The sequence below is a fragment of the Eublepharis macularius genome, chromosome 11, assembly GCF_028583425.1.
Source record: "Eublepharis macularius isolate TG4126 chromosome 11, MPM_Emac_v1.0, whole genome shotgun sequence".
Taxonomy (NCBI): Eukaryota; Metazoa; Chordata; class Lepidosauria; order Squamata; family Eublepharidae; genus Eublepharis; species Eublepharis macularius.
This window is the reverse complement of record NC_072800.1, coordinates 86,549,573-86,574,035: the sequence shown is the minus strand read 5'-3', so window position 1 is coordinate 86,574,035 and position 24,463 is coordinate 86,549,573. Positions and strand designations below refer to the sequence as shown.

The window sequence follows — 24,463 nt, the reverse complement described above, 5'->3', positions numbered from 1 at the left end:
GGAAGCTGGAGGCATGTAGATATGAGTATCGGTCTGTTGGTTTTCGGTATAAGGTGGTATTTATTCGTCCATTATGTAGTTGTACAGTGGTGTCCAGGAAGTGTACCTGTTGTGTAGAGTGGTCCAGGCTTAGGTTGATAGTAGGGTGAAAGTTATTGAAGTCCTGATGAAATCTCTCAAGGGCTTCCTTCCCATGGGTCCAAATGATGAAGATGTCATCCAGGAATCTTAAGTATAGTAGTGGTTCCAGTGGATGGGAGCTGAGGAAGCGTTGCTCCAAGTCCGCCATGAATATGTTAGCATATTGTGGTGCCATGCGTGTGCCCATGTGCCTGTGGGCTTTCGGGGACCACAGTTCTCTTTGTCAGATGCAGCTGGCAGGGAGAGCTGTGGTTATCGAGGGCTTATACTACATAGGAATTGTATACCTTCACTGCGGCAAACTGACTCCACACCAAAAGGAGATGTTTACATTTACAAGCAAAGGAATGTTTTGATTGCCTTCACACTAATTGCATTCTGTCTTCTTGTGATATATGTCCTGTTCTTTCCCCTCCCCTCCTCTTCTGTATTTGACCAGTTCGGATCAGGCATCTGATGAAGAGAACTTGATTCTCGAAAGCTTATGCTACAATAAAATAAAATTGGTTAGTCTTAAAGGTGCTACTGGACTCTTTTTGATTTTGCTACTACAGACTAACACGGCTAACTCCTCTGGATCTTTTGTAGCAGCACTACAGAAAGGGATTGAGTAAGTGCAGAACAATTTGCCTACAAGACTGTAATAAGAACACAACTGTATCAAGAGACTTCTATAAGCTCTTGAATAAGTGACTTCTATAAGCTCTATCTTCCTGACAGTTAGAGCCGTCCCTCAGTGGAACAGGCTTCCTTGGGAGGTGGTGGGCTCTCCTTCTTTGGAAGTTTTTAAGCAGAGACTAGAGGGCCATCTGACAGCAATGCTGATTCTGTGAACCTAGGCAGATCATGAGAGGGAGTGCAGGAAGGGTTACATCACTGCTTAGTTCTCATGGACCCTTCTTACAGGGTAATGCCGACTGCCGTTTTGGGGGATCAGAAAGCAATTTTCCCCAGGCCAGTTTGGCTAGGGATCCTGATGGTGTTTTGCCATCTTCTGGGCATGGAGCACGGGTCACAGTGGGTGGGTCTGTGGGTAATTGTGACTTTGCTAGATTGTGCAGGGGGTTGGACTAGATGACCTTGGAGATCCCTTCCAACCCTATGACTCTATGAATAGCCAAATATGTTTCTCAGGAGGCACGGATAGCTAATATGCTTTTCAATGGACTGAGTGTTCTGAGGCTCACACATCTGCTTGTGTGGGAACTGGACAGAAATAATTTGATGGTTGGAATGTGACCAGTGGTGTTTGATAGGGCAATCCTAAGCAAAGCTATACCCTTCTAAGCCCGCTGACTAACTCTGCTTAGGATTGTACTGCTCGAGGTAGAAAGCAGCAGCAGCCAAGAGATCTGAGTGTTGCTGGCTTCTGGGAGAAATGATTCTAGCACTTTTCATCTGGATACTTTCCTGTTTCTACATGATCAACTTGTGCATTTGTATATTAAAAAGATATTTAAAAACAGTTAAGATATTTAAGAGTCTTCAAGGCTCTTTCTACTTCCTTACTAAAGCAGTATTTTTCAGAACATCTCTGTTTTGTTTCTGTATTCTCCCCTGCTTTTGCTATGTTTTACTATGATCCTTCCCAAGCCTTGTTTGACATTATCTTTTTGGAAAGATCACAATTGAACATTGGGAAGGAAAGGTGGACATTTTTTGTGTCCCTCTCATATCAGCACCATCACTCCTTGCAGCATCCACTTCCCCTTTCCAGTAGAAGACTTTTCTGGAGATTGATAATAGCTACATCACTGTAGCATTATACATTATAATAATCACCTGCAACAATGTACTAATTCCCAGCTGTCATTCTTTTTTTAAAAAATTAAGTCTCCAGCCTTTTTGGTTCCAGAATTATGAGAGGAATGGTACGAGTTGCACATTTTCTCTTATAACTCTAATAATAATAATATTAGATTTATATACCGCCCTTCAGGACAACTTAATGCCCACTCAGAGCAGTTTACAAAGTATGTCATTATTATCCTCACAACAATCACCCTGTAAGGTGGGTGGGGCTGAGAGAGCTCCAGAGAACTGTGACTAGCCCAAGGTCACCCAGCTGGCTTCAAGTGGAGGAGTGGGGAATCAAACCCGGCTCTCCAGATTAGAGTCCCACACTCTTAACCACTACACTAAACTGGGTCTCTGCAGCCAAAAGGGCTAGAGGCTTTTAAAAATGAAAGCTGGGCATCAGTATGTTGTTACTTTATAACACTATAGCTATTGCTAATTTTTTTAAAAAGCCTGAAAGAGCCCTCTAGTGGCAGAGGAAGGAATGGCAGCCACAGAAGGCTGAGACAAGGAAAGTGCAGGGAAAATTTTTGTATGGATGCTCCAATGCCACAACAAATGTCAAGGCCTTCACAGCAACAATGAGAGCTAAACAAAGACTCCTCTTTGTGTGGAAGCAGCCTGGGATTCTCTTTGTACAAGCAAAGTGATCCTGCGAAAAGCTGCTGCCCTCCATTTTCCTACTGTTCTTGGGAGACAAGGAGAACAAAACCATATTTCCCACCTGCTTGGGACAAAAGACCAAATACTCTTTCACTATTTCAATCAGAAACATGGGGTTGAGCTTTTCATAATATTCAATGCTCAGAGGAAGACCGTGCAAAGTAGAAAAATGGAGTTCTACAGCTTCGTTGAGCAGGGCATTGGCAGCCTGCTCGTTCTTCCTTTGCCTTGAAGCAATCACAGCCTGAAGGTAAACTAGGACCTGTAAGACAGAGAATGCCACGTTTTACACAACTGGAGAAGTATTTTATGATCAGCTCAAGCCCTGAGTCCCATATGAAAGGGACTACTGTGAAAAAAACATTTTAATACATACATTTTAATGATACATTTTAATAAATAGTTCAACAAAGTATTTTCTCCTTAAAGTAATATTATTGCAGCCCAGTGTATATGTACAAACAGACTAGGATTTAGAGAGTGGGAATGTAGGACTGCTGATGAAAAGAAACTGTGGGAAAGGCAAGATCCCGGTCCAGCAGCAAGACCAACTAGATTTCCAGGGAATGAGCTTTTGAGAGTCAAAGCTCCCTGCACTGCATAATCCAAGGCTGTATTTTCGGAGAGGGAATTTCCCGCCAAAAAACTAGCTCTAGAAGTTTTTGAATCATTATAATGTGCATGCGTGGGGATGGGTCATGCAGATGCCACCCCCACATTCCTCCACCCTGTGCACTGCTACTTCCATCTACAGAATGGAAGCAGCACAAAACATCCCTTGACCTTAGGTGGCCGGGGGTTATCGGGCCAGGTGGCTTCCCTTGGTTGGATTCATTGCAGAGTCTGATACCTGTTGACCTTCTGGAAATTTTCAGAGCCCGGGAAGCATTATTGGGCTGGAAACTGCTGTGGAAGAGGTAGCAGTGACAGCCATCCGAAGAAACATGCAGTGATCAGGATTTGGGAGGCATTCACCTACATCTCTAGGAACCCTTACCCTCCCTGTAGGCAGTTCCCACAAAGGCCAAGTGGTGGCAGCAGGTACAAGAGAGAAGGAGCAAAAGCCCCACTGAGAGACAGGTGGGGCACCAACCAGGAAGCACATGCCAGGCAGAGGCTTGGACTGCCACTGGTTAATCCCAGACACTCCAGAGGGCAAGAAGGGGCAGAGCTCACAGGTCAGTGAGCTGTTCTGCCACAACAGTGGACACACAAAAATCAAAGAAATCTCACTGCAGATTTTCCAGTTGATTGCTGAACTTCCTTTAGGAACACCAACTGTTCTGCTGCTTCCTCTAGCTTTCCTCCCAGCACTGAGCACCAGACAACACCTGTGAAGCAATAAATAACATTTTCATTAAAAAGCTAAAATGTATTTTGCGTTATAACCACATGTTCTGAGCCCAGAGCTGAACTGTGTGCTGCCCTGATTTGTGATACAGAGTTGCCTAGATGTAAAGACACTTTAACTGTAGCAACTCACAACGGAGCTGCCCAACATCCCATAAGGACTGCCATTTCCAATGAAATACAGCTTGGTAGCAATTACCATAGGTTGTTGATGAGTTCTGTATGAATAGAAGTGATTGCAAAGGGGGCAGTGCTGTCAGTCTGTCGTAGCAAAATAAAACCAAAGTCCAGTGGCATCCGAAAAACTAACAATATTTATTTCAATATGAGCTTTCTTGAGTCACAGCCCACTTTGTCAAATGAATAGGTGAAGAGAAATTATACTTGGAAATCTAGATTGTAGAAGAGGGGTGGGGGGAGTCAAGGCTTGATGTGAATTACATTATGAGTCTTTCAAGTGGAAATCTTAATATGGGGAGGGAGTTGATGAAGAAAGGGCCATTTTCAGTACAAGTAGGGAGATGCATAATTTCCACAAGCTTGCATCTTACTGTGAGGAAGATGCATAAGATATCTTTTTACACATTCTGAGGCATTCAGGAAATATTGTTCTCATATTTCTGCTTTTCTTTAGGTTATAAAACGAGAAGCTTCTCAAGAGATACTGCTACAAGAATATCTACTACCCATATCATATACTTTCCTGAGCTATGGGTCCTCTTTGCATTGTGGAAGTGTATGAGCGCTCCCCTCTCTCATTAGAATGCATATGGTATAATGTTTGATATTAGGTCTCCTCATGTAAGGCTACATGTACAGGAAAGCACTGACGGGTGCAATTTCTACCCCTTTTTAAAAAGGAAAGAGTCATACAAATCAGCCTTGAGGTTCCCTTAATACTTAATTTACTGTCCTTAAGCGCTAGACCAAAACATTTCTCTTTACCAAAGCTCAACTGAACAGTTCTATCTTTTAAAGCTGTTTTTATGATCTGCTTCTAGCCTGAGAGCTGTTTAATGAATACCATTACAAGCTGCCAAATTTTGTTTTTATGATATAGTTATGCCTCCTGGCAGATTCCTCACTTGTTTTTACAGCTTCTTTTAATATTTATCATATTATGGTTGCTGTTTTTATGATTTCATAGTAATGTTTTACTTTGTCAGGCACCTCGAGCAGGTCTTTGGAGAGGAAGCACATTAATTTTCTAAACAAATAAATAGTACTAAGTTGTGCAGATAGTTGTTTGCAGGGAATTCTGCCCATAGATGTTACATTCTATGCACGGTAGAAGTCCCGCCCCCTCCATCATATTAAGATGAACCACAGCCAGTATAAACTTGGCCTGAAAATGACTTGAGGACGGTTAAACTACTAAAGACAAGAACTGGTTTTAATGAAGAAATAGTTAATAACTTACCTGTTAGTGATTCTATAGTGTTTTCTTCTATCTCTGCAGCTTTGTTATACCATTCAAGAGCATCTTTCCATTTCCCTTGAAGGATCAGTTGATATCCTAGTTCGTTTGCAAAACGGGCATCAGTGCATGTTAGTCTGCGACAGGAGTTTTTAATAAATGCATACACTTCCTTCAGGATTTCTTGATTCTTCCCAGACTAAATGAAACACAGTTTAAAGAAATATACTGATAAGACGTATTTTTGAAACATGTATTTGAGCCACAGAGCAGAGTATAAATCTCAAAAATGTACTTAAAAAATCTATAAAAACCAACTAAAAATAGCATGTGTGAAATCAGCTTGAAAGCAAGAATTTTTTTTCACCATGATACAAACTAACAAATTTCTTTTGGGTGTGAGAAGCATAACATTTCAAATGGAAAAGGCATCAAGGATATAAAATAAGAACAAGTGGCAATTTAGAAAGATTATTCATATTAACTACTAAGATTAATATGACCTTACCAGCCTACTGACCACAAGGATTTTTTTAAGGTGAAGTTCTGATCTTTGGGGTTCTTTTAGCTCCAAAGCACTGATAAGCTCTTTGAGTTGTTGCAGTGCCTGCATTAAAAAGAATATTATTTCAAAATCAGAAAGACTTCCATTTCTCAGATCTGATTCCTCTGGCATTTCATAATGTGATTTTGTTAGTAGTTTCAAATCAATCCAGAGAAAGTGGAGGGGGAAGGATAACCTTTGTTTGCAACCTTCTGTAACTCTGAATTCCTCAAAGTAAATTGCCTTGTGGTGTTTCATACCTGCATCACTTGTGGTGGTAGAGAGTGTCCTCAAGTCACAGCTGACTTATGGCAACCCCTGGCAGGGTTTTCATGCAAGAGAATAACAGAAGTGGTTTGCCATTGCCTGCCTCTGCAACCCTGGTATTTGTGGAGGTCTCCCATTCAATTACTAACCAAGGCCAACCCTGCTTAGCTTCTGAGATCTGATTACTATATTGTAAATTGCAGTGTATGCCCTGAGGATATTGGGATCATTTTCACTTCTAACTCCACTGAAAGGCAGGGTGGAAATTGACATTTTATTTTCTTATATTTTTCTCCATGGTGTCTTTACTGTTCTACTTCTTTACTGACAAAGGGAAATACTTAATAAAGGATTAATAAAGCACAATCTCTTTAGTGGGCAAAAGGTCACCCTCTTTCACCAGCAGAAAAACTGGTTGGATCCAGGCTGGAATATTCTGATGCACAAAGCAAGCATCCCGCTGGGCTTCCCGCCGTGGCACGCTCTCTGGGGGTCTGGCTGCCTCATCTGGGCTTCTCTCCACAGCAGTGTTCTCTGGTGGCACACCAGGAAGTAAGTTGTTTTAAATACAGTTAGCCTTTTATATAATAGGATTTATAGTCCGCCTTTCTCACTGAGATCCAAGGGGGATTACACAGTGCAAGTGAAAACACAATATAATCAACAGCTAGGATGTCACTGAGCAAAGTACAATAATGAACAACAGTTAGGTCATTCAGTGAAAGAGATACAATGTCGGGAAGCAGAAAATTTGAAAAACAAGCATAAAACCAAGCACAGAGATGAAATCATTCTGCAACAAAGCATAACTAATTTACATGGTATGATTAGCTATGTGGAAAACTCCCTAGTATTCAACAGAGTAGCGTATAGTCCCTTTCCCTACCGATGCAAGTAAGTACTGCATATATTTCAACTTTTCTAAAATAAAAACAGAGGAGGGGGGATTCCCCCCATGGCTTCAATATTTCCAGAAATTTTACATCTCTAAACATATTGCAAAGTATGTATGTTCTTTGTAAAAGATATACTCACACTGTGAACCTCACCAATGGTCAGGTACTCATCACACCACTGTTTGTAAAGAATACCTGAATATTATCATCTTAAAAGCCCAGGATATGAAACTTAGGTTTAAAATGTTAGCCAATGTATTAATACTCACCAAAACTATATTCCCAGTCACAGTGAGATGATATACAACAGTATTTTGGAGTGCATCAATATCATGGGAATCTTTGAACAGGATTCTTAAACAGTAATATTATAAAAAATATTAAAGCACAAAATCAATTGATGCTCAAGAAGTTAACCCAGAGATTTGCTATAGCGGCCTAGGTCTTTACAGATATTAGGATGTAGCAGTTACAATCTCCTGCCCCCAGCTCCTTGAGAAAAAAAATGGCTGTTGGCAACATGTCACAGCTCTCTAGGAATCTCTGAATATTCTATGGTAAAACCAGCACGTGACATCAGTTTTCCACATAAGTGACATTAGTCCTCTCAAGGAATTATCTCTCTAAAGAGGTGTGACATCACTTTCAAGTTTTCCTTGTATAAAGAACACAAAACCCACTGCTCTGGGGGGAATCAGTAGAATTGGGGAGTAAAGTCCCAATCCTAAAAGAACACCTCTACACAAAGCATTGGTAATACCGTCACCATTTCTCCTCAAAAAGCCCCAGCAGAGAAACTGGGAAAAACAAGCCTCTAGTTTTACTAGACATTAAATGACAGTCAGCCCTGCCAAGTGAGGAATCCATGCCCCTCTGCCCTACTGAGTTTCCATGAAAGTTACAAGGGTAGCTAGACCAAACCAGTCAGGGCATTAGTTTAGGTTGAAGCCAAGGATCAAAGAAAGACCACAAAGTTATAAACATTCTGTTTATTATAAATATGCATTAAAGAGTTATATTTTGGCAAGAGTGCAAAGGGACAGCTAAAATAATAAAGATCTAACTAAACTAACACTAACACTATACATATCAGGCAGAGTCTCTTGCAGTTCTAAGCCATGATGGTAACTTGTAGGTGTAATATAGGTTTGTTAGTCAAAATAAGAGTTTCTAGGTCCAAGGCATCAAGTCAAAGATATAGTCTAAGGGTGAAAGGACACCTAGAACTAAGGAAGGCCATAAGAGACCTCAAAGAGATCCCAAACAAAATACAAACAGACTGAGAAAAACTACAAGCAACTTTCCCAATTTATTCCCAATTGCTTAGCAACTTAGGGAGATCTCACTAACCAATAAGCTTCATGCAATTGCCTGTGAGATTGGCACTCTGCAGTTACACTAAGTCCACGCAGCTTTACCATGAGCCCATACTATTTTCTCCTGGGAACCACAGCTGCGTCAGATAAGCTTAATTACTTGGACCCCTCGGCCTTGCCTTGGAGGCCTCAGCAGCAGCGCCTGTGCTGCAAATCAAGTTTCCCACAGTGGCCTCACTTACCCAGACTCTGGCCAAGCAAGCCTATTTCTTTATAGTAATGTTAAGTCATCACTGATGCCCCTCCCCTCAGTCTTCTTAGCATAGTATAGCATACCATAGAAAGTCCTGGAGGGAGACAATTTGGGGGAGCAGGGTGGAATTTCTGGACTGTTGTACTGTTACAATTTCAGCAACCACTTTATAGGGATATGGTATGGAAAAGGTAGTACCCTGTGCAAGCACCGAGTCATTATTGACCCACGGGGGGACATTGCATCATGACGTTTTCTTGGCAGACTTTTTACAGGGTGGTTTGCCGTTGCCCTCCCACTGGGGGCAACGGCAAACACTTTACCCTCAGGAAACTGGGTACTCGTTTTACTGACCTCAGAAGGATGGAAGGCTGAGTCAACCTTGAGCTAGTTACCTGAACCCAGCTTCCGCCAGGATTGAATTCAGGTCATGAGCAGAGCTTGGGCTGCAGTATTGTAGCTTACCACTCTGCGTCACAGGGCTCTTATAGGGATATGACATTTTCTATTTCTTCTATAATATAAAATCATCCCCTACCTTTTACTTTCTTCTATACTTTGCTCCCAGTCTTGAAGTGCTAAATGTAATCTCATCTTGGTGACAAGGACTGGTATACAAAAAGGAAAACTAACCACTAGCTGGCTAATTATTTCCAGAGCGCCCGAATAATTCTGTTGTGCTGTGAAATATGTTGCCTATGGAGAAAGGGGGGAGAGGGAAGGGGGAAAAGGAAGAAAGATGATTATGGCATTTGTAAAAGATGCCTATGTAACCGCGTCCTGATATACACAATTGCTCCACACACCTGCCTCTGTTGAAACTATCTTGCTACACTCAATAATATGAATTTGGTGACGGTGTCCTTTCCTTAAAGCTTCAGTGCCCTAAAAGTCCTAAGACTTAGAAGCCCTATGACTTTTCCAAGTTATATTAATCAACATTCTCTCTCAAACAAAAGATAACATGAAAGTTGTATGCTTCAGTACAATTCCCCAAACTAGCAATGATATATAGGGTGTGAAAACTAAATTTGCAGAACAAATTCAAATTAAACTGAAGTCCAGCCAAGATAGATGAGCTTGCCCATTAATCTAGCCAATCCATAATGGAGTGACATCTCAGGGTCTCTCTAGACATGCAAGTTTTTAAAGTGGAATTTCTAGTATCAAAATAGCATGGGGGGAGGGGATTTCCCTGTTTTTACTGCTCCACATGCACAGAATACTCTACGGGGCGCAGCAAAAATGCAGGTACTTACCCTCTGCTCGCTCACTCTTTTGGAAAACAGATTGAGGAGGCATGGAGGAGCCCTTCTCCCCCCACCCCACCCCAGTGGAGTTCTGAGGACATTTGGGCTCTCCCTTATTTTTTAACAGTCATTTATTGTTTAACTGCTATGTGGCTGCAGGAAGGAACAGTCTTTTTTTAAGTGTGGAGATGGCAGGAGCTGTTATCACTCCCTGGTTGAGCTCTATCACTTCTGATATTAACAAATAATCAAATGTTGATCTTTGACTAAACAATCAAATATCTCAAAACATTAATTGTATTTACTGAATTTAGATATTTTGGATGTAGGTAACCATATCTTGTACAGAGTTAGATACATATATGCTTATTTATTTCAATGGGCTTCCATGAGTCTAAGCCCTCAGAGGAGCAGCCTATATGTTGCTTGGGCTCTGACTTGGAAAACCTCTGCGTGTCTTCCTTGTCCTAACACCATGGGCATCATCTTGTCTCTAGAATGAATAAAAAAAGCACAATACATTTCTAAGAAAACCAAAAGGAAAATAATCCATCTACCTTTCCCATCATCCCAAGTAGATTTGTATTGTCTTGAATCCCTTCATCCAAGAATTTGATAGACTTCTTAACAGCATACTGTTTGTCAGCTGTAACATATATCCATCCTTTTAAAATCAGCCCCTGCAGTGATTTAAAAAACAGATCGCCCATAATACAAATGTGTAATGATAGCATGAGTGTGTGATGCAATGTTAGTTTCACACTTTACACACAACTTCGTTATAAATGTATAAAAGTTAAATGCAATTAGAACTTTAGGATATATTTAAAGTCTTTTAATAAAATCAGATCAAAAGAACAAGGAGCATTTCTAAGTCAAATTGTCTAAGGGATTTTATTTTAGCCAAGCCTCCCTCTATTAGTGGAATGAGGAAAAGGAAAAACCATGTGGATGTTTTGAACATGCCCCATATTCAAGGAGAAACACACACACACAAGCTTCAGCATCACTGTTAGTTTGTGATTCTTTTTTCCCCTTTATATGTATTTTATTTCAATTTAGAAACATACGAATGTAAAATAGAAACTATAGTAATTTATACTCAGTATCATACATTTATGTGGAAATTGAATTTACTTTTAATATTTCACTTCTATTTAAATATCTTTATTCTATCTTTTCAATCTGTCTTCTTGTCTAGTAACATTTTATTAACAAACATTTTATTATAAAAAAAAGTGTTGCACTTACCTGTAACTGTTGTTCATTGAGTATCTTCTGTGCAGACACACATTGGGACTGTGCACGTGCAGGCCTGCTGCAGAGAGATTTTCCTAGCTTAAAATGGGGGGAGGGGTGTTCGCCCGTTCTGCGCATGCGCAGCCTTGTTCCCACCAAAAACGTGGTCATTAGGGTGAGCACCCCCAGATTCCCTCAGTTCTCCTGAGCCGCCAGAGAGACAGACAGTTAAATAACACTCACAGCGGGGCAGGAGGGAGGGAATGTGTGTCTGCACAAAAGCTACTCGACGAACAACACTTACAGGTAAGTGCAACACTGTTTTTTGTCATAGTCCTGTGCAGCCCCACATTGGGAGTATAGCGAGCTACTCACCAATGGAGGTGGGTGTGAGTCCTCAGCCAAAGAGTGAGTGAAGTACAGCCGTTCCAACTGCTGAGAATGTATCGGGAGAAGACCAGGTTGCAGCTTGACAGACGTCCTTAAGAGGAACACCCCAAAGAAATGCAACTGAAGCAGCCTGAGCTCGTGTCCATTTCTGGCTTTAACCAGAAATGGACATTCCAAACCAGATTTTCGGTAACAGTTTAATAGTGGAAACAATCCATCTAGACAAGGACTGAGAGGAACCTGCAAACCCTTTTCATGCACCAGCATAACAGATAAACAAGGATGCAGATTTCTTGATACCCTTTGTTCTATGCAAATAGTACAATAAAGACAGTTTAAGATCTAATGTATGTAGTGCTTTTTCTGCAGAGTCAGTAGGATTAGGGAAGAAGACAGGCAACACTACCTTTTGCTGTAAGTGAAATTTAGATACCACTTCAGGCAGGAATTCAATGCTAATGTATAATATGACCTTATCAGGGAAAAATTGCAAAAACGGAGAATCAATTCACAGGGCAGTAAGTTCCTCCACGCGTCTAGATGAGGTGACAGCAACTAAAAATGCCACCTTCGTAGTTGACAAAGATAACTGGCAAGAAGCCAAGGGCTCAAATAGAGGCAACATGAGTTGCAAGTAGAGATGGACACGAAACGAACCATGGAACAAAATTCCAGACGGAACAGCTGGTTTGTTTGCAGAGAAACATGTGTTCCGTGGGACCACATTTTTACGGAACAAATTACTTTTTCCAACTGTTCCATGGCCAGATCAGAGTTTTACAGACCCTGCGTCGGTTTCAGCCCATTGGCTGAACCCAGCGCGGGGTCTGTGAAACTGATATCCCCTTTCTTCTGCTGCTCTAGCAACAGAAGAAAGAGGCTGTCAGTTTCTCTTGATGAGCAGGAAAAAAAGGCTGTCAGTTTCACAGACCCCTGCGCTGGGTTCAGCCGCGGAGTCTGTGAAACTGACAGCCTCTTTTCCTGCTGCCCGGGCTGTCAGGTTCACAGACCCCACACTGGAACCGGTGCGGGGGTCTGTAAAACTGACAGCCTGGGCAGCAGGAGAAAGGGGCTGTCAGTTTTACAGACCCTGCACTGGGTTCAGCCACAGGGTCTGTGAAACTGACAGCCTCTTTTCCTGCTGCCTGGGCTGTCAGGTTCACAGACCCCACGCTGGAACCAGTGCGGGGTCTGTAAAACTGACAGCCCGGGCAGCAGGAGAAAGAGGCTGTCAGTTTCACAGACCCTACGCTGGGGTCAGCTGATGGGCTGAAATCGGTGCAGGGTCTGTGAAACTGACAGCCCCATTCTCTTGCTGCCCAGGCAGCAGGAGAAAGCGGCTGTCTGTTTCAAACGCCCCCCACCGGCTTCAGCAGCCGGTGGGGGGCAGTTGAAATGCCACGAACTGGGAAAAGGTCATTAGTTCGTGGTTCGTGGAATGCTACGAACCATGAATCACGTGGTTCTTTTTTTTTTTTTTGGTTCGGGCCCATGTCTAGTTATGAGAGCACTACGGGCAAACTCCACTGTGGGACAGGCAGAACCCTAGGCAGAAAGGTTTTGAATAACCCCTTAAGGAACTGTCTGGAAACATTGTCTGAAAAACCGTTTTCCCATCAATCCGCTCATGGAAAGTGGAGATAGCTGACAAATGCGCCTTGACACTATTTATAGACAACCCTTTTTTGTGCAGGTCCAACAAATATTCTAGGACATGAGGTAGTGGACAGGAAAAAGGGGAGAGACCAGTAGGTCCCAACCAATGAAAGAAACGATTCCATTTTTGTGCATAGGAAACTCTAGCAGACAGCTTCTGAGCGTTCAGGAGAATTCGAGCCACTTCTTCTGAAAAACCTAATCCGGGGGATAAAGAAGTCATGCCATCAAATTTAGGACAGTGATATCGTGATGCCAAACCTTCCATCTGATCAACAGTTCTGGGAGCAAGTGAAGATGAAAGAAACAACCTTCGGTCATGGACTTGAGGAGCAGAAACCACTCCTGGCATGGCCGGAAGTGACTAGAATGCAGTGGCACCTGAAGGCTCGAATCCTGCAAAGAACCTTTCCTGTCAGGGTGTGGGGGGAAGGCATAGAACAGGCCAGGAGACCATGGGATCTGACACGGGATTCATTCCTGCTCTGGAACAAAATTTGTGGGCCTTCCTGTTGGACCTCGTGGCAAAGAGGTCCATAGCTGGAAACCCTCACTGGTTGAAAACAGGTTGGAGGTACTTGTCCTGTATGGACCCCTCGTGTTGCAGTAGGAACACCCTGCTCAAGATGTTCACTTTGGCATTTGCCGACCCAGCTATATGAAGAGCTTGCAGGTGGATATTGCTGAGTATGACCAGAGAGCTATGGCTTCTGTACAAAGCTTGAGCGATGCCGTTCCCCCTTGCTTGTTCAGGTAGTATAACGCCATGGTATTGCCCATGAGGATCTGAACTTGTTTATTGTGCAGAACACCTGCAAAAGAAGCAAGGGAGTAACAGATCACTCAAAGCTCTAGGACACTGATGTGCAAATCAGACTCCCCAGGAGACCAGGTACCTTGAACATTAAGCGTATCACAAGAACCACCCCAACCCAATGAGTAGGAATCAGTGGAGATAGAAACCTCAGCACAGAAAATGCTAAACTCACAGCCTCTGGATAAATTATCAGGGACTGTCCACCAAACCAAGGAGCGAACTATACCCCTGGGAATACAGAATCGTGTATGTTGACTCATTGTTTGAGGGTTGTACTTGTTCCAGAGCAGGAATGGATCCCATGTCACTGGGGGATGCATTTCAGATCCCATGGTCTCCTGGCCTGTTCTATGCCTTCCCCCCACACCCTGATAGGAAAGGTTCTACAGTGGCTTCATGCATAAACGTGCAAAAAACACGACAGCAGTAGCGGAGGCCATAAGACCAAGAAGTGTCTGAATCATGAGGGCAGACTGGTACCAGCTCAAAAGAAAGAACCACGCTAAGGTATGTAATCGTAATCTTCTGTCAGATGGTAGGAAAGCCCTGCCTTGCAGTGAATCTAATTGCACGCCGATGAACTGGATGGACCTGAAAGGTGTCAAAATGGATTTTCCCCAATTTATTAGCAAACCCAAGTGAGATGCTGTAGGACAACTAAATTTATGTGATCACAAAGTGTCTCCATTGTGGGTCCTACAAGAAGTCAGTCATCAAGATACAGATAAACCACACAGTCCTTAAAGCAAAGGAAGGCCACAACGGCCGCTATATACTTTGTGAAAACATGGAGGGCCGAGGCTAAGCCAAAGAGCAAAACAGTATACTCAAAAGCTTCATCATTATACATGAAGCGAAGATACTTCCTATGACCCTCATGAACGGAGATATGGAAGTACGCATCTTTCAAGTCGATAATGGCAAACCAAACTTTGACTTCTAAGAGTTGGATGACCTTATGCAGTTGGATGAACTTCTGCATCTTTAGAAACTTGTTCAGGCCTCTCAAATCTAGGATTAGTCTAGATCCATCATCTTTTTTATCAACCAGAAAATACCTTGAATAAAAACCATAAGGCGAGGTCTGTAAATCAGCTTTGTGGACAGCACCCTTCTTTAACAGATCAGAAACATTAAACTGCAGAACACCAGAACAAGGTAAAGATACAACAGGGGGCAGAGTAACTGGGGGAACATTATTAAACAATAACTGGTAACCATTAACCATTCTAGAAATAACCCAAGAGTTGCTAGTGATGGACTCCCAAACAGCAGCATAACGCCACAGTCTGTCCAAAAATGGAGGCCGGACCCGGGTCTAGTCAGAACATAGACTCCTACCATTGGGTCAAAGCTTTGGGTGATTGTGGTGGATATGACTGTTGGTAAGACTGAGGCTTGTGGAAGCGACTCCGAGAGCTGTAAGATTGCTGTGAGGCAATAACACCAAGAGATTTAGCTGTTTGGTGATTCTTCATTTGCGACAATGAGTCATCCGTCTTCTCCGAAAAGAGAAGGGAGCCCTCAAACGGAAAGTCCTCAGTCTTGGCCTAATTATTTAAAGGTAGACCTGTGGAGGATAGTCATGCGTGCCAATGGAGGATGACGGAAGATGCCATGGAACAAGCTGAACAGTTCACAGCAACCTTTCCGGCCATCATCTGCTGCTTGGCCAGTTTGAAAACTTCTGCTTGAAGTGCTTTCAGAAGAGGACGTTTATCAGCCAGTAGGTCTTGAAGGTAAGTCGATAGGCGCTCCCACAAAAATAGGTTATATGAACCCATAATAGTTTGGAAGTGTGCTGTTCTAAAATTCAGAGAGGCAGAGGAGTAGATCTTATGTCCAACTGCATCCAATTTCTTGCCCTCTCGGTTGGTTGGAGCAGACATGGAACCATGTCTATGACGAGCCTGAACCTCTTCCGCCACTAATTAAGACAGCCGAGGATGACTGGGCATGGAACACAACTGTTGTTGGGAGAAGGGCTGTTGCCATTGTGCAGGTACGGAACAGGATTGGGACGGTTCTGAGACCTGCGAGAGAAGTTGTTCTGAAGCCAACAGAGCAGTTGGGAAAACATCATCACCCCCGTGAATGGACGGGGTCCTCGGGGGCAACAGAGTATGCAGCAGCTCTATAATCTCCTCTTCCAGAATGGCAGGAGGTGAAGAAGCTCTAGTATGTTCAGTCCGAGAACTTGAAGCCAAACGCTTCATGTGTTTGGTCTTAGATTTTGCCTTCTTAGGAGGGGGATCTGAAGCAGCCCAAGTAACTTCTAACGGATCTGACAAGTGTCATTTCTTGGAAACGGAAGATTTCGACTTTGCCAAATCACTGGTTACCGAGCAGATCTTAGATGGAGATTTGGTCAGAACTGGGGTTGCGGTCAGATCCAGAGGCTCAGAAGCTGGTGTTTGTGGCGGCCGAGGAGAATGTCCTTTCATGGCAGTGTTTTTTTGTGCTTTTTCAGAGCTTAATAAGGACTTTTTCCCACAAGGCAGCCTTCAAGCGAGCGGCTCTGTCAGCCCTAGCTCTCGGGGTAAAACTTTGGCATAGTTTACACATAGGGACATTATGCCCTTTCCCTAAGCATAAAAGGCACAAATCGTGACCATCAGTGTGGGTCATCATTGTGCCACATTGCTGGCACTTTTTGAGCAGGGAAGATTGAGACATTTTAGAAGAAGAAACACTGACCGCAATACTGAAGAACACCGTTACGCTAGAAAGAACCTCTCTCGATGGCAGCGAAAAAAGAACTGAGAGAATCTGGGGGCACTCACCCTAACAACTGTGTTTTTGGCAGGAACGAGGCTGTGCATGCACAGAACGGGCAAGCATCCCCCTTAACAGATTTTAAGCTAGGAAAATCCCTCCTCAGCAGGCCCACGCATGCGCAGTCCCAATGTGGGGCTGCACAGAAGGACGACAATGAACATTATTAATTATAAATTATAAACCAAACTCTTTCCTTCTATCATTCTTGTGTTAATTTAATTTAGTTTTTGATTTTCAGTCACATAATTTTTTTTAAATTCCATTTTTCTTGAAATTCTGAAATTGGTCTACAATATATAAAAGATGTTAATTTTGTCATCTTTGCATATTCATTTAGTTTATTCTTCCATTCTTTCAGGTCTGGGCATTTCACTGCCTTCCAGTTTTCTGCAAATATTACTCTTGCCACCGTCATCGTATACTTAAATAATTCACTTTGTATTTTTGTAATATTGCTTGGTAAGATATTTAATAGCATATTTTTCAGATCCATTGGAAGCTTAAATTTCAGTTCTTCAAAGCATTTATAATTAGTTGCTGTCAAGTCGTCTGGTCCAGGTGTTTTATTCTTGAGGTTTTTTTATAGTATATTGTAATCACTTGATTAAAAATCTTCTATTTGTGATTAAAATAGCACAAGTATCTGCAAGGATTTCTATGAGAAAACTATTATTTGAAATGGGCCCAGCACACAGTCATAAATTTGGAAAGTTCCTGGAGCCTGAGATGCCAAAGAGTTATGCTCTTCAATAAGCCTTCTCAGGTTGCAATCACTACAAGACACCTTGAGAGGATTCTTCAACTGAAAAACAGGCAGGAGGATTGCCTCTGTGAATCTCTACTACAATCATCACCAAATGTAGGATTGCTCCTGTCCAATTTCCTCAGCTATCCGTGACTCCTTCTAGAACTTACTGAATCCCGCTTTCAATGCCATGTCATGCCCAGAGATTAATTTATTTATTTTATTTCACTTCTGGGTGATATCACCATGCAGGTGCAGGAGCAGGAGCCTCTCCGAAGGCAGGGTCAGTCAGCTGATTTTGATCCTGGAGGGGAGGGGCTTGTCCCTGGAATCACCAGTCTGTTCCCAAGCCCTGACTCCCCATCACGATACCAGAAGGGAAAATAGTAACTCCCCTCAATTTTTTTTTTAATAGGAAGATCCCTCCCTTGAATCCACTGGGAGGAAGACTATCGTCCTAACTCTTCATTCAATCCTACAAGAAACTCAAGTGGGCAGGACTGCCCCATTCCTGGACCACCATGAAAGGAAGCTTCATGGTAAGTGAATACAAATCTTCCATTCTCCGGTGGTCCTAGGAGTGGGGCAGTCCTTACTTTTGGGACAAACAAGAGCAGTGTACCCCAGGGTGGGTAGTCCGGCTTCCAGACCTAGAGGGTGTGTATTAGTATCCTCCTGCTAAAGGTTGTCTCTGGGGAAGACAACTTATCTATCCTATATTTCTTGATGAGAGAATATACTGATTACCATGTGACCACCTTATCGATTGTTTCTAACGACTAAAGGATTTATAGGCTGCCTGTGTTGCTGTTTCCCTTAGTGAGTGCATCCTGACATCTATGGACATCTCTAGACCTCTGGCTTGACATGCTAGAATTGTACCCTCTGCTTTACCTACTTAGCCAAGAAAAGGACACTCTGGGTCCCAAGGACCTCCTGCAAACACACAACTAGCATCCCAGACTTCTGAAACACTGTTTAGTCCTGCCCAAGTGGAATCTCACATCTCTACATATATCAAGGTAGTGAGATTTATTTATTTATTTGTTTGTTTGTTTTCTTCCCGTGCTTTGGATTAGATTAGAAGGAGGGAAGTACTCTCTCTCCTGTCCTATGAAAACATGAAGTTCACTTTGGAAGAAAGTTGTTTTTGTTCATAATTTGCTCTATCATCTTGGAGGAAAGGGCATGGCTCTCTATCTACTGCTACTGCCTGCCATTCTGACATTTGTATCTGATGACATGAGCTTTAACTCTCAAAAGCTCATGCCCTGGAAATCTAGTTGGTCTCTAAACTGGCCTTGAAGACTTAGAGTGCAATCCTTAGCATGAATACTGAGACATAAGTCCAATTAAAGATATTGGGACTTATTTCCAAGTATGTATGTTTTAAGACAGCAACCTTAGAGGCTGAATTTTCAGCAGGAGAGTAAGATACAAATATTATGAATAAAGAAGACTAATGATATGAAATAACCAGTCTCTTGTCAAGCTACACAGGGAACAGACAACACATTACATAAAACAATACATTTGTATTGGTTTAAAAGGCTGTAGATACACATACAAATTTTCTCTCTCTGAGCATGAGTACTTCCTCAGCTGAACAGATGGTTAGCTTTGCCAGAACTGACCATCTGTTGCAGAAGCAGAGGTAAAAGGAGATGCCTGGAATCAGTCACCTTCCATAAACAAACAGGTGATTATTACTGTCAGAATGTACAGTGCTGACCATCTGTTTGGTGATGTTTACACACCAGGATCACAGTGCACGCTCTCTTTTTGTGGCTTGGGTCTTGATCCAGACAGTAACATTTAAGGAAGGTTCTGTCTGTGCATGGATCGCCCTTGCTGGATCACAGTGACTATGCTCTGCTGGCTTACTTTCTACTTGTTATGTAAAGAGACAAAAACCATATGTAAATTACAGTAAATTATGTAAGTTATAGTAAATTACAATATCCTGGTGTGGGTTTCTTAATGTCAACAGCCGGAATGAATCTACCTCTCCTGCACCATTAGATATTTGCAGCATTCTGTCAATTTGCTCCTTTGCCTTCTCATTCTTTTCAATTAGCCACAGGAACATTGCAGAGTAATACAAGGCATTGCTTCCAGCAGTTTTTTCCATTTCCTTTAATTTGTTAACTAACTCCGAAATAGCAGAGGAATCTGAAAGTAAGAGGGAAGATATACATTTGTTTCTCAGGCCTTATTTGCACATCTCACAAGTGAGTCCAACTAGGAAGTTCCAGAGCTATTGTTGAGCTCTACTAAGAACAGCTAGAAGGCAGGTGAGTGGAGAGCTGGTAAAAACATGCAGGGAGATCTGTGCCACTTAGGCAGTGAAATATTTTTCCACCAACCTTTCTTCAGTTCACTTTATGTATCCACAAAATGTGCTCCTTCAAAATAAACTGAAATGATTTTAAAAACCCGTGATCCTTGGCTAAAGAACATTCTATGAAAAATAAGCAATGATTAAACGAGAGAATCCACACAGAGAGGCAATGTGATCTCCTTTGGAGGGGAAGGGGAGAAACTTTATAAAATGATTGTGCTGGACATCACAGAATGCAGGGCGGGGGGGAAGCCTTAGGTTATTATGGGTGGAGAAAACAATTTGCACGTTAACTGTTAATGTAACTCCCAGAAAATACGTATTCACTTAATGTTGCTTTTAAACCGCTTTTGCATTTCAGTGTTTCCTTTAAAGGTTTCTACATTTTGTAGTTTTATTTAGCCAGTTGAGCTAGACTCTGATATAACTGTTTTAGAAATAAACTAAAAGGATAGAAGAAAATAAGAATACTTCCACACTTCTGTCATTCCACAAACTATGTAAAACAGTTGTATACGAAGGCATTTTTATATAGCAAGGCTGTATTATAACAAAACGATTCAGGAAGGCACTTTCATAAAGGGAACGAGACTGTGTACCATACTGTGGCATGTATCACATATTATATGTTCGCTGTATGTATTATCTGAGAAAACGTCATATGAAATCCTTGTATTTGAAATGGTGGCTGTGGTGAGTGTCTTCAAGTCATAGCTGACTTATGGTGACCCCAGCTGGGGTTTTCATGGCAAGACACTAACAGAGGTGGTTTGCCATTGCCTGCCTCTGCGACCGTAGTCTTCGTTGGAGGTCTCCTATCCAATTACTAACTAAGGCCGACTCTGCTTAGTTTTTGAGATCTGACAAGATCAGGCTCACTTGGGTCATCTGGGTCAAAGTGAGATGCTTTTTAAGACAAAGTTTTACTCTCTCAAAATGTACAGTTTTACCAATTTGGAAAAGAACAGAATAAAACTCTTCAATCAGTGTATAGCATAAAAAGGGCCGTTTCCAGACAGCTTACCTGCCTCCAGAACGTCGCGCCATGTTGCGGGGAAAATGCGAAAATTCGCGTTTTCTCACGCGAGTGTTGCACGACATCGCGCAAAACTCGCGCAAGAAAACGCAATATTTTGCGTTTTCCCTGCAACATGGCGCGACGTTCCGGAGGCAGGTAAGCAGTCTGGAAATGGCCAAGGTCTGAGGACCTTTTCCCAATTTTTACTTCAGAAAAATTGGTAAATGTAAAATGACTGAGATATGCTAAGATAGCATAGGATGCAATAGTCTGATGTTGCCTTGGGTTAGCACTAGGTGTATTTGCAATTTTACTTGTTGAAAATTAAGATATCTATATTGTTAAATTCCATAAATATGCTAATCAATACAATTTTATATGCTACCTAAATTATAAATGATGCATTTTGTTGTTAAATAGATTAAGCTGTAAAATAGATTTAGTTCTGATAGGAAAGTCAGTACTGCTTATATTTCAGTTTTCCCCAAATGTCCATTTCTTCCTGGGGAAAAAAAATTGGAAGTTTTTTCTCCATAGCTTCAAAATTTCTGAAGATTTTACTTCTCTACTAATAACTGTAAATAACTCACCAGCATTTTGAAGACTTCTGTGTGCATGAAGAAGAGCCTGGATGCAGCATAATGAGACATCTACATGGCGTTTCTGGGCACTTTCCAGCAGAGAGATGCTTTCTTGGATTTGGCCTATAATGATGTAACATCACACAGTTCATTCATTAGCTTTTTGTAGCCACCAATAAGCAGTGGTCAACACCGGTTAATGGCTAGCTTGGTAGCCAGGCATCGTTTTCTACTAGCCAGTTATGAAATCTGATCTCTATGCCTCCACAGTATGTCAATATGACAATATTCAATTGTACATCTAAATATAAAAAAGCCCAATGGAAGGGAAAATAAATGGCAGTTGCAAAGGCAGGGGGAAAGGCTACTAGTGGGTGGGAAATCAAAACTTTTCCTCCCACATGGCAGCTGTCTATATTTTACTGTGATCTTTCCCAAAACTCTGCAGCAAACAGGTTTCAGAAAGCTGGGAGAAAAGCTGGGAGGTGCATGAACACACCATGTTGCTGTAGGAAGCATGAAAAAAATCCCACTTCCCACCAGCGTAAAACCTGGAGCAAATAACCAGTGTGGAAATGGCCACTCTTGGTGCTGCCCAAATTGGCTTTATAGCAGGTTTCCCTGTATTTGCTTGGCCCAGTCATCCATAGGGGCCATGTCACTGTCCACCATTGGAGGACATTGCTTATTTTTAAAAAACAGCTGCTGACATTGTAACAATCTGGCCAGTTCTCTGAATTCCCAGCTTTCATTTTTTAAAAGGAAGTCTCTAGCCTGTTTCGTTGCAATGACATGAAGGTAAAAGCATATTTCTTCAATGAAAGGGCCACAGACTTACTTTTATGAAAACAAAGGCTGCAAATTCAGAGAACTTGATAACTTGTTATAACATTAAAACAGTATAATGATATGTCAGTTACCCATTTTAAAGAAATTGAACAAAGCCATCCACTAGCAAGCAGCAGAGACTTTCATTTCATGCCCAAAACATGTATTATAAGAGGCTGTTTCTTTCCACTGTTTACCAATAAATAAGGTCCCAAACGCCTTGAAGAACAGCATCAATGGATCATTAGCACACCTTGATAGTTCTATGTTTGCCAGGTGAATGATGTGGTTGAAGTATTTTTCTCGAGCATAGTAGATAATTTTTGTCTGGGAAGGGTAAGACACAAAGAAAAATGCTCATCATTATTCAGTTCAACTGACATCTAGTTTACTGTGACTAGGAAAACAGTAAAGAGAAAAATTGCCCACTTTTCAAAAAGCAGCCCCCATAGCAGCTTAATCTGCAGCCACTGGCGAATGTTTATCTGTCCTCTGGCATTAAAAGCTTTACCTACTCGTTTCCACAAATTAAGATTTTGTAAATGGTACCTGAGCAGGCCAGGCTTTTATATTGGGTCTGGTATTTCAACCACTCTGTAAATAAGGAAGTAAAGAGGCCAGTTGTGAATCCAAACTTCACTTAACCTCATATCAGGATTCTTTTCTTCATCTGGTTATACATTTATCCTTCTGCAGCCATCTTAGGGGCCCAGCTAACTCCTTCGTTAAGTCTTTGGCCACTTCAGCTCATCAAGAAGAATCTGTACTCTGATCCATGACAGCTGAGAGAGCTGAGCTACTCAAGAATTTTAGCCATCCTGTGAGGTAGGGATGAGAGCGCTCTGAGAGAGCTGTGACTGGCCCAGCTGGCTTCAAGCGGGGGAGTGGGGAATCAAACCCAGTTCTCCAGATGAGAGTCCTGCCGCTCTTAACCACTACACCACTGTAACTGAAAAAAATGTCTACCTATACACACACACAAATGTGTTTCCTTTGATCTCAAGTTTACCAAAGAGTTTGTACTCATTTTTTTACAGCTTGCTGTCTCAATAACATGAGAGCCAGTTTGGTGTAGCGGTTAAGGATTCTAATCTGGAAAACTGCTCTTAGTGGGCGTTAATTTGTCCTTAAAGTCAGTATATAAATCTAATGTTATTATTATTAGTTTGGTTTTAGATGTTTTTGCAGCATTTGCATGATTTACAAACATGTGGAGGCAAACAGGCATGCTATTCAACATGAGATCTCTAGAGAGACTGCATCCCTATCTCCCTTCATCTTGGAGGGTTGAGGATTAATGGTTGCCAGCCTCCAGGTGGTGGCTGGACATCTAGAATTACAACTGATCTCCAGATGACAGAAATCAGTTCTGGAGAAAACAGCTGTCTTGGAAGGTGCGCTCTTATCACATTATAGCCAGCTGATGCCCCTCCCCTCCCCCAACCCTGCTCTCTCCAAGCCTTGCCCCCCCCCCAAAAAAACTCCAGGAATTTCCCAACCAATAACAACAACATTCAATTTATATCCCAGCCTTCAGGTCAACTTAATGCCCACTCAGAGCAGTTTACAAAGTGTGTTATAATAACAACAACATTCAATTTTTATACTGCTCTTCAGGACAACTTATGCTCAGAACAATCACCCTGTGAGGTGGGCGAGGCTGAGAGGACTCTGAGAGAGCTGTGACTGACCCAAGGTCAACCTGCTGGCTTCCAGTGGAGGAGTGGGGAATCAAAACCAGTTCTCCAGATTAGAGACCCGCCGCTCTTAACCCCTACACCAAACTGACTCGTTTGAAGTTGAAAATTAACAGAAAGCCTAACACATAGATGAAACCCCTCTGTATTACAGTGCAAATAATTAACACGACATCTTCAACAACGTGAAACTACCCAGTAGAATTAATTCGTTCATTAATTAAGAGTTCTGAAGGGCTAGCGCAGATGGGTTAGCCTTCTCAAAAGAACTTTCTGCGGCTCCTGCTGTGGGAGCTGGTTTTGAAACGACACGGCGGCCTGTAATTTCTGTCAGAGAACAAAAACACAGCAAGTACCACGGCCTGAGGGTAGTCCGCTGCCATGGCGCCCTCAAATCTACCCCAAGAAAAGGGGGACGGAGGCGTTCAAACGGCTAACCGCCTAAACCGCCAAAGCACGCGCCGCCTCGCTCCGAGAAC

General features: G+C 42.2%; 1 protein-coding gene across 1 annotated transcript in view; it reads right to left on the bottom strand.

Annotated features, from left to right (window-relative positions):
- Positions 1 to 24,367, bottom strand: part of TTC21A (tetratricopeptide repeat domain 21A) — a 50,134-nt gene extending 25,767 nt beyond the window's left edge. The window contains exons 1-11 of the mRNA XM_054990966.1: positions 24,341 to 24,367; positions 22,485 to 22,614; positions 21,469 to 21,582; positions 19,525 to 19,691; positions 10,452 to 10,574; positions 9,183 to 9,340; positions 7,345 to 7,429; positions 5,877 to 5,975; positions 5,372 to 5,567; positions 3,835 to 3,932; positions 2,663 to 2,863 (exon numbers count right to left, since the gene is read on the bottom strand). Of these exons, the coding sequence (XP_054846941.1) occupies positions 2,663 to 2,863; positions 3,835 to 3,932; positions 5,372 to 5,567; positions 5,877 to 5,975; positions 7,345 to 7,429; positions 9,183 to 9,340; positions 10,452 to 10,574; positions 19,525 to 19,691; positions 21,469 to 21,582; positions 22,485 to 22,614; positions 24,341 to 24,367 (1,398 nt within the window). The remainder of the gene's footprint in view (positions 1 to 2,662; positions 2,864 to 3,834; positions 3,933 to 5,371; positions 5,568 to 5,876; positions 5,976 to 7,344; positions 7,430 to 9,182; positions 9,341 to 10,451; positions 10,575 to 19,524; positions 19,692 to 21,468; positions 21,583 to 22,484; positions 22,615 to 24,340) is intronic.
- Positions 24,368 to 24,463: the final 96 nt, after the last annotated feature.